The sequence below is a fragment of the Columba livia genome, chromosome 3, assembly GCF_036013475.1.
Source record: "Columba livia isolate bColLiv1 breed racing homer chromosome 3, bColLiv1.pat.W.v2, whole genome shotgun sequence".
In the NCBI taxonomy this organism is placed as follows: Eukaryota; Metazoa; Chordata; class Aves; order Columbiformes; family Columbidae; genus Columba; species Columba livia.
This window is the reverse complement of record NC_088604.1, coordinates 100,557,132-100,569,597: the sequence shown is the minus strand read 5'-3', so window position 1 is coordinate 100,569,597 and position 12,466 is coordinate 100,557,132. Positions and strand designations below refer to the sequence as shown.

General features: G+C 41.3%; 2 protein-coding genes across 5 annotated transcripts in view; one reads left to right on the top strand and one right to left on the bottom strand.

Moving 5' to 3' along the window:
- RAB3GAP2 (RAB3 GTPase activating non-catalytic protein subunit 2) overlaps positions 1-3,303 on the top strand; it is a 48,673-nt gene extending 45,370 nt beyond the window's left edge. For all 4 annotated transcript variants that reach the window (XM_005499976.3, XM_021284169.2, XM_013371813.3 and 1 more), the window contains 3 exons: positions 82-300; positions 985-1,143; positions 1,425-3,303. In XM_005499976.3, coding sequence (XP_005500033.2) covers positions 82-300; positions 985-1,143; positions 1,425-1,571 — 525 coding nt within the window. In that variant the 3' untranslated portion in view covers positions 1,572-3,303. The remainder of the gene's footprint in view (positions 1-81; positions 301-984; positions 1,144-1,424) is intronic.
- Positions 3,304-3,521: 218 nt separating this feature from the next.
- IARS2 (isoleucyl-tRNA synthetase 2, mitochondrial) overlaps positions 3,522-12,466 on the bottom strand; it is a 28,175-nt gene continuing 19,230 nt past the window's right edge. The window contains exons 15-23 of the mRNA XM_065058515.1: positions 9,296-9,404; positions 8,407-8,509; positions 7,187-7,312; positions 6,683-6,814; positions 5,899-6,005; positions 4,910-5,055; positions 4,554-4,744; positions 4,024-4,168; positions 3,522-3,892 (exon numbers count right to left, since the gene is read on the bottom strand). Coding sequence (XP_064914587.1) covers positions 3,741-3,892; positions 4,024-4,168; positions 4,554-4,744; positions 4,910-5,055; positions 5,899-6,005; positions 6,683-6,814; positions 7,187-7,312; positions 8,407-8,509; positions 9,296-9,404 — 1,211 coding nt within the window. The 3' untranslated portion in view covers positions 3,522-3,740. The remainder of the gene's footprint in view (positions 3,893-4,023; positions 4,169-4,553; positions 4,745-4,909; positions 5,056-5,898; positions 6,006-6,682; positions 6,815-7,186; positions 7,313-8,406; positions 8,510-9,295; positions 9,405-12,466) is intronic.

Below are 12,466 nucleotides of genomic sequence, written 5' to 3'. Positions count from 1 at the left end.
GGTATAATTTTTGTACTCAAAGTTCTTCAACTGCTAAAATTTCAAATAACACTGAAGTAACTTGACATTTTTGCTTCCAAGTTCTTGGTCAGAGTTGTGAGTGCAGCGGTCCAAACACTATGTTCATCACAGAAGGCCAAAGAAGTCTCAGAAGAGGAATTGTTTCCTTTTGAAAAGGGGAAGAATTGGCCAACTTTGGCTGTGGACCTGGCTCAGTATCTTCAAGTCTCTGAGGATGTGGTCAGAAGGCATTATGCCTGTGAGCTGTATAGTTATGGGATGGATCATCTTGGTGAAGAGGTAATAAAAGCTTTTAGCGATTATAAATCAATACAGCAGTATGTCAGGGATTCTGCTAAAATTACTTTCTCACTTACTTAAGGTGCCTGGAAGGGTTAGGCAAGTATTATCAGGCTCAGAGAAAACCCCCAGGCTGAAAAAGTCAGAGGCTGGAAAAGTACTTTTTCAAGACAGATGATTACCCTCAGTTTTGCTTCTTTCCAACAGGAATCTCTGTATAGCAACTAGTGGAAACACGAGAGGAAGTTACACTACTAGTTTGAACCAGTACAACCTGTTTTATGGTACTGTATTTGGTAGTTTCAGGAATCTGCTTTTTTTGCTTGCAATCTCTTGTTTTCCTAAAAGTTTACCAGTCCTTGGACAAGAAAAATCCCTTCTCTGAGAGGAAAAAAAGCAAATGAGAGATTATATGGAAGTGAGGAATATGTTGCTGCATTGTAAAACAGATGTCATGCTAATCAGTGTGTAAAGTACAGAGTAATTCTCTGCCTTTGTTCACTTTTCTGCTGTTCTGAAGCATTTAATAACGTGTTTTATTACAGTATCAGGTAACACAAGAAACAGTTTCAAAACTATTTGTGCTTTCAGTATTGAGAAACACTTGATACAGCTTCTCAAGCCCCCAGATGAGTTGTGTCGTGCTCAACTGGTTTCTAGTTCCTTCTGTTTTTCTGTTTTCAGGCCTTTCTTCAGGTGACTGACAAAGAAGTGCTGGCATCGCAGCTGCTCGTGCTGGCTGGGCAGAGACTGGCCTTTGCTTTACTTCATACGCAGACAAAGGAGGGGATGGAAGTCCTCGCTAGGCTGCCTCCAACGCTGTGTACTTGGATCAAAGCTATGGTAAGTTAAGCTCGATTTAGGAAAACAGCTTGATTTTTCAGAGGCTTCTGTTCACCAAGACAGAGATTACGTCTGAATGGCCCTTTCTTATTAGTGGAAACAAGAGTTAGTTCTCATTTTTCCTGTTGCTAGTTCTGTTTCATGAATGGTAAAAGCAGTTTTGTGGGTCAATGCATCAGCTTAATTGAGTTAATAAACCTTGGTAATCTGTTTTATACAAGTTTGGGAGGTCTTATATGCAGATGATCACCTGTAAAATTACTCTAATGCCATTTATATAGGATCCTCAGGAACTTCAGAACGTTGAAGTGCCAATCGCAACGACAGCAAAGCTGGTTACCAAGGTCATCGAGCACTTACCGGAGAACCACGGGCAGTACGGCCTGGCCTTGAACCTGATCGAGGCCGTGGAGGCCATCGCATCGTGACAGCGCCGCTCTGCTGTGGATGGAGCACGGCAGTGCGTGATGTTACACAAGGAGGCTGAACCTTACAGAAGTAGTAAACTGTTGTGTGGCTCTTGTTAAAAACACCGCTCCCCATCTCAGAAGGTAATTTTAAATTGGAGTATATTTTAAATTCTGCACTAGTACAAAGATGTTTAGTTTCTAGTACACTTGTCAGTATCTGAAATGCTTGGTTATTTATTTCTGACTTGAGCGCTTTTTGCGGTAGTCTAAATTGGATATATATTTGACAGCAGTTTTAGTCCATTTACAAAATCACATCTTGTGAAATTCTGTATTTCATGCTGGCAGTCACTGCTGCAGTTTCAATGTTCCATGTATGATTTGTTTTTCAAAACAAGCTGTAGAATTAGACCCGAGAAAAACTTCAGTCTCTGAAGTCACCATGTAAAGCCAATGCTGCTTTTTCAGAAGCTCGAGCTGGTGTTGGGCTCAAGCCTTGTAACCGCATTATATGTGACAATGACGACTGCACTAGACGTAGGATGAAACGTGCTGGGGCCTTATGCAAAGGGAGAACAGCCCACACTGAGAAACAGCTTGGGGAGGACAATCCAATTCTCCAGACACAAATACAGACTCAGCTTTTAGTCCGGATCTCCCAATGTTGTCTCTAGGCTGCCGGGCTTCAGCTAAAACTGGATTTACATCCTTCTTTATTACTATGCTCTGCTGAGTTTAAGTAGGTCAAAGAGTGTCTTGCTGTAAGGTTGTTCCCCCATCTTATCACTGTAGAAGACGTAGTATGCTATAAATCTCTGCGTATGTTAACTTGTAGTCAAAAACTGCTTACGTAGTTGACCCAACTTCACTGATGATCTATAGTACTAACTACTTTAGCCTTAAAGAAACCACTTTTATTTACGATACCTACAGGGAATCATATAGTGAGTATCTTCACTCTTGGAGTGGTATTAAACATGATTATCTTTCATCAGTTAGTAATGTTTACTTTCTACCTAAAGGAAGCCAGGAGAGGAAAAATAAAATTGTTGTAAACTGTTTTTGTGTTGAAGTCAGCTGAACTTGCCATCTCGTGACCCGCTTTCATAGTATTCTGCCTGGCTGGAGACAGAATTTGGTCTCACCTTTCTGAAGTATGTGCTGCTGTCATCTAAGGGTTAGACTCCCCCTAAAAAAATGGTTACGGAGGTGGCTTGTCCTACAGCCTCCTTCATGGGTTCAGCATCTGCACTTTAATGTAGCTGATGAAGGCTTCTTGAAATGTTTTGATATTAAATGTGTGGCTTCCTGTAGTGACAGGAGATCACACAGCGTAAATAGCAAGAATTCTAATAAGAGTAAGTGGCCAGCCCTGATCTGTGTTTTGCGTACTTCCATGACTGAGGTTTAAACAGCTGTAGGGGAAAAAGGGGAGAAGGCAAGATCGTACAGGTGGCTTTACTACCTTGCCTGACAGCACTTCAAACTTCTGCAGAAATGAGTATGCCAGAGATTTTGGTCATTATGGAACCTGAGGAAAACCAAAAATGTTTCTTAGTTGCATTTACATTCCTGTATCCTGGTACAGCTGTGTGAAGGATTTTACTGTAACTGAGTATCATGTCAGAGCGGACACACTACACCAATCAAATCTGTAATGTATTGTAAGTAATACTCTGTATATAGTGCTATTTTGTGTCTAATTTGCTGTGGATTTGTGTAAATTGAATAAATAAAATTTGAGGTTTCATTGTGTCTTTCCCTTTTGTTCAGGGAAGGGTGGTCACCACCTTTTCCTCTTCTGTCTACAAGAGCAGACACTCCAGGAGAGAGGACTGGTTCTCTGGGGCTCTGCAGAACTACCTGCTGACAGTATAAGCAGCAATAGCTGTTTTACTGTGGAGTTTCATTAAACAGAGGTGAACTTCAGAAGAAAAGAGGCTGCTAAAAACAAGTAGATCAGTCAGGTATTTTGAACAACCCTTTTTATTAAGCTGAAAAGTGATATACACAATTGGGTATATATACATAAGCTTCCCTCCCCAAATACATGATAATTCTGCTCAGGCTGGGGCGTAAAGCATCTGGTTCTACAGGCTTTGGTACACAAACCTTCTGCTGAGCCGCTGCTTTTGTGTACCTCAGTCCTTATGATTCTGGAGCAGCTTGTGCAGAGCTGTTTCCTCTTCACGTGCTCCCTTTCCCTGCAATGACTTTGAGGCACCGCGGGCAGGGAGCGCTGGAGGAATCAGAAGTGTATCTCCTGCAGCGAGGGCATTTTGCTTTGGCAATTGGTAGGGCTATAACTTTATAGGAAGATTCTTCACGGATATCGCCACCTGTTGAAGAAAGCGTTACTGCTGAGATTGCGTAGGTGGAGTTGGCGTACTCGGATATTCAAACAAAGCCAACAACAAAGTACGCATTAGTGCAGAAAAGAACCAGAGCCTGGCTGGAATAGTTCTCTCACCTTCCAAGTTGATCAGAAAGGTCCCTTTGGTGATGTTTGCATCTGCAGGTGTTTCTTTAGGTAGCTCACTCAGCAGGGTTGTCTGGGAAGCCATCATTATTTCATTCAGCTGTGAAACACTAGAGGTTTCTTCAGCCTGCAGTGCCTAAGGAAGAGAGTTAGTTTTCAGACTTGCAACCTGTTTTTTGTTCCTAGAAAATGCTACAGCAAAAGCAGAATTACTGCGTATGTGACTGCAAGAGCTGCCAGAGCCTTGTCAGCATGAGAGCACACGTTTGTTTACACATGTTAGTGCCTTTGTGTGTCTAAATATAGAATCATTTTGGTTGGAAGAGACCTTCAAGATTACTGAGTCCAACCGTTAACCCAAGATTACTAAACCATGTCCGTAAGAAACCTCATCCACACATATTTTAAACACCTCCAGAGATGGTGATTCCCTGATTTTCTGGAAAGTACAAAGGAGAAGAAAGTTCACAGAAATTAGTATTTTTTGCACAGATAACACTTGGCTTAGTTGCATTTTTTACCTCCATTAATTCAAAGAGCAGTCCAGGCTCAATTACAATGACAGCTTCATATTCCAAAGCGTTCTGGCCAGAGATGGACCCAAGGAAAGAGTCTCTCATTGCACATGCTCCTTCTATAGCTTCCTCGATGCCAGGCTTCTTCCACGCTGAGCTTGCATTAATCCAGCCAGTACGAAACACACCCTCTGAGTCTGGAAAGCAAAGCAAACAAAGGAATTCCTAATTTAGTGTCTTTCTAGTCAAGTGTTTATTACATGAGTGAAAAATAATGGCATTATCTCTGTATTTGTGTTCCTTTTAACTGTGCAGTTAAACAGTGCACTAGAAGAAGTCCTTGGAAATTATGTGTGCTTTACCTTTCTTGTAAGGGAGGTACTGGAAAACCTCCTCCGCCAAGTGAGGAAGAATTGGTGCAAACGATCTGACTACTATGTCTAAAGCCTGTGCTAGCACAGTTTGACACGAACGACGCTTGGGATCTTTTTCTTCTTCACAATAGAGCCTGCAAGACAGAGATCAAAGTGTTTGTTTGTATGTTCATGTTACTGTTCTTGCTCAAGAGCTGTGCTTTGCAGACTGCCATTGAAAGTACAGAAGTCAGGCCTAGCTTGCCTTTCTAAGGAAAGCTTTTCTTAATTGCCATTCCCAGGCAAGCTCTGTGGCACCAGTATGTGACCATTTGCATATTCAGCCACATTCTGTCATAGGAAAGGAGATTTTGTACATGGGATGTTGATTTGCTGCATTCATATTGAAGAGAACGTCCTCAGGGAGCTGAGCCTGCAGCTCTCTTAGCCCTTTGTTCTAGTTGAGCATTAGGGCTTTTTTCTTCTTTTTTTCCCCTTTACTTGCATTCTGGAGAATGAAGATCATAGAATCCCCTGCCTCCTTCCTCCGTCAGACAGCCCTGTCAGGATTTACCAAGCTATCCGTCACATCCTTAGGATTCTTTAGCTGGTTTTTAGATCAGTGAAAGGCAATAGGTTGCCCAATAAGTGCTAAAAGCCCTTCCCAAATCCATATGCACACACTTCTAGGCAGAAATAGACTCAAGAATCTGTCTTTAAGAGCATTTAGTTTTAAATGTGTACACTTGATTACCTTTTCAAATGGTGCAGTACCCCTAGCAGACAGAATACAGAAGCTGAGTGATGACAAAGATGCTCAGCTGAAAGCAGTTTAACTTTCACCTGGGCACTTCAGTGCACTACGGAACGAGACCTAACTGCGAAACGTTCTCAGAGACAGCCGTAGTCACTCAGCTTTTGCCTGGGGAGTTACTACCTCCATCTCAAACTGGTTAACTTGTTTTTTACTCCTTTAAAGGCAGAAGCGATGAACCTACCTGTCTTTGATTATGGTGAAATAAAAGTTAGATAAGTTTCTGGAACAGAACGCTTGCAATAATCGAACAACTTTGCTATAATCATATTCCTTGTATGCTTCCGTAACCTGGAGAGGGAGCAGAGACAGGATCAACTTTCATCCATGGTATACAATGCCAATGAGCTAGAACTTAAGCAAACTGTAACGAGTGACACAAAGTCTGGGAGAATCTTTTAACTAAAAGGTTATTGGAGGGGGAAAAGAAACAAAAAATCTTAATTCAGGTAACAATGAGAACAACAAAATGAAATAATTTCAATTCAAATTTGAGGGGAGAGGACATTAGCAACCCCAGCAACTATGTCCATATTCTCTCCTTCAGCAGAACGCTTATGATTGACAGAAATGACTAATTTTTGGGCTAGAGCAGGCTGCCAAAGCTCTACAAGTTTTGGGTTTGTGGGGTTTTTTGGTTGTTTTTTTGTTTGTTTGTGGAATTTTTTGTTTTGTTTTTATATCCTATTCTAACTATTTCTGAAGACTTCTAATTTGAGGCCTTGGGTGGGGGGAGAGTCGGAAAAACTGGCCCATGTCAAAACCAAGTTAAGAATGTTAAAAACAAAGCCATCCTCTCAAAAGTTGAAATAGGCTTAAGGAAGTGCACATTGCAAACAAACCTTTGTGGTTGTCGTTCGCCTACTTGACACATACTCTTTACTCATACACCTAAAGAATTTGCCTTAGAGGGTATAACCAACGACAAATGTTACACATATATTCATCTGAACACAATTTACCCTTACCTTGCTGCCATAATCTTGCAATAAATGCAGCATGTACTGATCTACTATGTACATCTCTGAAGCAGGGATGGAATCGGTTTCGGGACTGAAGCCAGCCAAGTTTCCCAGCATGAAGCGGAGCGTATTCCGAAGCTGGGAACAAACCAGGCAAATTAAACCTTAACGGTCCACAGTTCAGATGAAACACAAGATGATAATATTATGTACTGAATTAACTGAGGCTGGTTATTTTCCAAAGTACCAAGAAGAACATATGCCAAAAGGACCTATAGAAAAATGGAAAGACTGGCTATTGCCAAAACATGCTGCAAAAAACACTCTTTTCCTTAGTATACTTTATTATTTTATCCACAGATGTAAAGAGCAACAGTACTTGCCTAAATGAATTTGGAAAAGCTTTCTTTACTCTAAAAGCCTTGCAATGAATTCTACTCAGCAAAGAAACCACAAATGTAAAGAGGACCTGTCACTAGAATGAGGAGCATTAGAATATTTGCCTCGTACCTTGTTGATGTCATCTCTTGCAGCATTAAGTACAACGGGCCCGATCAGCACCTCGGTGAAAACATTTGATTCTGCCACCCACCAGCGGAGAACGTCGGCACCGTACGGAGGATCCGTGGTGTGATCCTGGGTAGGGACAGAAAGGCACAGGAGTGAAATTAGTGGGGCTCCTGCCCCACGGCCAGCAGCGCAGTTCCCTGCTGCCAGTGCTGCGGCCACAGCTGTGAGTGTGCCCAGAAGCCACTGGATCTGGGGGCTTAATGGTAATTCTTGCTAAGAGGCTAAAGCCAGGGCTACAATACATACTCACAGCAATTGCCTATGTGCGGGCAGCGCTAGAACTCAGCTGAGATAAACTCACCTTACAGCCTTGAATCCTTTGAATGCTTAACATTAAAATAATCATGTTAATATCTAAAACTACACACTTTTTTTTCCCTTTCAGATTGTTTTTCACCTCATTTTCAACTCTGAAAATGGCTTCTGTCCCTTTTGAAAGAATAGAAACTATTGTGTGTTCTATTGAATCAGATAAGCGAGTCTTTGTGAGGACTGATTCTGTTGTCTAGAGCAGGGGTGTCAAGCTCATTTTCACCAGGGGCCACATCAGCCTCGCGGTTGCCTTCAAAGGGCCCAATATAATTTTAGGACTGTGTAAATGTAACTAATCCTACTAGAGAGTTCCATATCTGCTTAGCAGCCTCAAAAAGAGCAACGGCAGGACTGGGGAGGGGAAAGATTCAGAGCATCACCTGCAGTGCAACCCCCCAACCACAGAACAAAGCAAGTGAGCAGAGCTGTGCATTCACAGCCCAGGCCGGCAGCAGACGGATCGCTCTGGCCGCCGGACTGCCAGGCCCAGCTTGCAGGTTTCTATTAATTTGGAAACAAAGGTTAATTTTTTAATCCACCCCCATCATTCTATGCTCTTAAGTAAAAAGGAACCATTCTACACCTTCTATATAATGCATTTTCTTCTCCCTTAGCACAGAACAAAGGTGGTTTGTAATTTTATTTAGGAGCTACAGCTGAAGCCAAACAACTCAAGGTTTTTACTCCAGCCAAAAGGAAGTGCAGTGTAGCCAAAGTCTAGAAAAGCATTATGGAGTTCTGCTCCAAGACAGCTGCTTGGAGAAAGCCATGCCACAAGACAGCTGCAGAATCTGGTAGTGACAAATTGTAACCACCGATTCTAAGAAACTCAAAGGAGCTTGACTTACTTCGCCTCCATTGATTACTACATCAGGGTCAACCACATTGCCAATAGATTTAGACATCTTCTCCCCTTTCTCACCGAGGGTAAATCCATGAACTACTAGAGTCCTGAAGAAAAAAAATCATGAAAACAAAATCCCAGAAAAAATATCTCTGTTAAGAATATATTTCTAGCGAGGATACTCCTAAGTCAGAACATACAGAAATACTTTATTTTGGTAAGCCCGAGGTTTCATCTGTTGAGTTCGATCAACCATGAATATGCTGCACTACCCTCCGAGTGGTGCATACAACTCTATTTTCCTCATTTAATTTTACCATGCGAGCAACAGATTTTTTGCAGACACCCAGGGCACACGTTTTTCGGATGAATTAAAGATGAAAGTATTATTTACTCTTTAAGCCAATAGGTGTCCAAAAATTGCACACCCTCCTTGCAACTGACCCGCATTCCCATTCCCTGTGCTCTTCATCTTCAAGGCAACAAATAGTCACAGCTCCAGCATAAGACATGTACACAGTGATTCTGAATTCCTTACAGCCTAACATGCAATTCACACGTCTCTGATTGTAAGAGATTTTCCTATGGCATGTCCCATAGAAATTATGTGAGTGAAAGAGATGGCAAAAGAACAGATCTGTATCTGATACTATAACAGCTTATATCTGAATCACTGAGAAAGAAAACGTCTATTAAAATTATGACGGAAAAAAATTAAACAATAAATCCATTACAATCTAACCTGAGAAAAACTTTATACTGAAAACATATGAACATCAATCAGATACTAAGCAACGGCTTGGTTTCTCTTGTTTGCACACTAATGTCCACACTATCAAAAGCATGATATTTAATAAATGAACTAGCAATGTGTTTGCAATCCATTCACTTACTTATACGGTGCTTTTTTCCTTGTGGCCACGCTAGTTAATAGAGAGGATTGAAACCAGCCTCCCAGTTGGTCTTTTCCTTCAAGGTATGTATCTGCTCTTTGCTCTGTACCTTTAAAAACAGAAGATTTTTTTTAAAAAAACCATCAGCCTAAATCTTTAAACAATTAATACACTTAACAGAAAATCTCTGTAAGTAAAAGTTATTCTGCTCTTCAAACCCCATAGATGAGTTGCTTACACAAATGGTGTATGTTTACTTCCAACGTGATACAAGTGATTCATTAGTATCACGATTTTTTTTATATCCAAGAATTGCTGAACTCCAAAATTTAAGAAATAAACTTGCTTTCCCCCAAACAAAATAATACATTTTAAAACAGAGGCTATTGTGCTTAGAGCACGTAATAAGAAGTTCTCAAAATACTTTACTCTTAAACCGACTGAAGGACCCAAGAGAAGACCACATACTTTGGAATTAATAAAATCTGCGCTACCACCTAGAACTCCATCAGTGGGGAATCACTCGGGACACAAGACACAGACGTAACGCGCCTGACCGGCCTGTGTAAGGCAGCAGGGAGTTTTGGAAGAGACCAGGGGGAGCTTTGGCAGTGACTGCAGCTCACCTGTGACAGAACTGACACTTCTGGTGGCTGGAAAGGATTAATACAACGTGGGAAACAGCCTCTCGTGGGAGAGAGGGGCTGGAGGAGCTTAACCAGGCGAAGGCTGAGTAGAAGTGTTATTCCCTATAAAAGAGCAATGTTGGAGAAGAACAGCTGGAGCTGCTGAGCACTGTGGGCATCAGAGAAGGAAACGGGCCGCGGGGCACACGGCGCGGCCCTTCGCCGAGCACACGCTCCAGCACAGCTGCACGCCCGGCCTTCCCCAGGGCCTGCGGCACAGCTTTGATGGTTTGACTGGTGGGAGTCAGTCACCGCACGAACGGCTACAACATGTGTTGACTCAGGTAGTTCCTCCTGGTCCTAAACGAGGTCAGAGTGAGACCAGAATAACGTGGAGCGCACACGACATGCAACTCAAAGCGTACAAACGTGCAACGTTACACACACGTTTGGCCCGAATTAAGCGTTGACTCTAAAAGTTAGTGATGTAATTTTCCAGATACTCAGACAAAAGTTTCTCTAGTCATTTTTTATCTAGTAGCTCCTTTTATGCTCTTTCCTCCAAGGACCCCTGAAACAATGCTTCTTTCTGCTGCTGACACACTGCATTTATTTGTTTAACTTAATGGAAGTTTCGATATTTAGAGCCATCCTGCAATAAAAGGCAGTTCAACATTACAAAGGTCAAGGCCATGCGGCTCCAGCTAGCACGGGAAAAACCTGTGGGTGGGTGTTACAGTTCTTTTACACATTTGCTTATTCCTTCAAGAAAGTCTACAAAGAGCTTGGGTTTACATGGAGAATAAGCAGGGATCAACCTTTGTATTGAAAGATCACAAAAATACTTGTGAGGACAAGATAAAAAAAAAAGGCATTTTTGGTCAAGAAGAAACAGTGAAAAATCTGTAACAATACATTGGTTAATCACACCTGGTTTACTAGCCACTGGTTTTAGAAAGGTGAGCTTCTCATGGAAATGCAAGTAGTTACAACTTAGAGAAGAATTTGAAGATATAAGTGATTACAAACAGCAAACTGTATTGGTCTTTCCTGACAGGAACTGGAGTACATCTGGCAGGCTGGCTCATGTAGCTTACACATTTAATGGACGCCTGAACATGTTATCTCTGTAAAGTACAAACAGGGGCTTTGGATATACAAAACCTTGTAAGTGCTCGTGTAACCCCCCTACCTCATTTCATTAAAGTTGCGATGGTTATATATAAATGAACTCAAACACCGCACACATTTCTTTGCTAATGGAAAAGCATGTCTGACAGCCCAGGAGAGCCTTCTCAGTTGTTTATTTTACACTGAGGTACAGTACATAGGTCATTAAGGAGAATTACAATTACGATTTATGATCCTTCTGGTTCATAACTTTGATCTTACAGACTTTGACTTTTAGATTAAAAGTCTTGTATTTTAATGCCAGGAATGAATCAGCTAAGATAAATTCAAGTCTCTCAGTCAGCACAAAAGTTTAAACACTTAGATAGGTAAGTTGTAAAATACTCACATTCATTCCGTTAAATATTAGCCAATAAGATAGGGGAAAAAAGTTATGATGCTGAAAACCACCATTGTTGCGACACAAAACTATGGGTGAAAAGCTGTGTGACTTTTACCAATGGCACATCACATCCCAGTATGGCCCCGCGTGCCTTTTTATATGAAGTATTTTGAAAAATTATAATCTCAAGTTTGTAGTGCAGATGGAACTTTGCCCATGAAATGTCCAGACCCATAAGAGAATTTTAAGACAAAACAATTCTCTAAAATGGATACTAGAAGGACAGCTACTGAAATAAGCACTGAACACAAACTGAATTTCAAAGAACTAAAAAAAAGTCATAGGCAGCACAGCATTGAGTACATTGAGTAGGCAAAACCAGCAAATGCTTCTGAATCAGATTTTGCTTTCAACATACCTTCTTTTTAGAGGCAGCGTATTAACACCCCTCTACCCCACAGCAGCACTGTGAAAATGAATTTACTCATGTACAAAGTATTCAGACCTAAAATACAACGCTGCATAAAAGAATGTGGAAACAGTTCTTTCAAAAAATAAGAAATAATTAGATTTTTTAAAAAAAGGGATCACATAGCACAGCAATAAATTGTTCAGTGAAAACAGTGTTAGGCAAACAGAGCATTAAGGAAGCAAGTCACATCCCAAAAAACCTTTAGTAGCAGTGGGGTTTTTCAGAGCACGTTGCACTTGTGGATCTGCTCTCGATAGTGCAAGTGGGGCAGTATTTATTTTACAGACAATCTAGTTATATCTGAACATTTTTGGGTTTGTGACTACAGCAGCTGAATCTTTGATCTTCGTGTGTAAGTCGCACCCTCCTGCCTGCCACACAACCGATGTAGAACGGTTTGGTTAATTTGTCATTTAGCTAGAAGTGGGACCTTTGACACACCTCGGCTGGAAAAAGGAAGCCAACCATAATTTAATGAAATAAAAGAGCAACTTTACATCATTTCCATCAGAACTATGACCAGTCTCTGATAGGAAACGCAGCAGGGCAAGTGTTAGAAG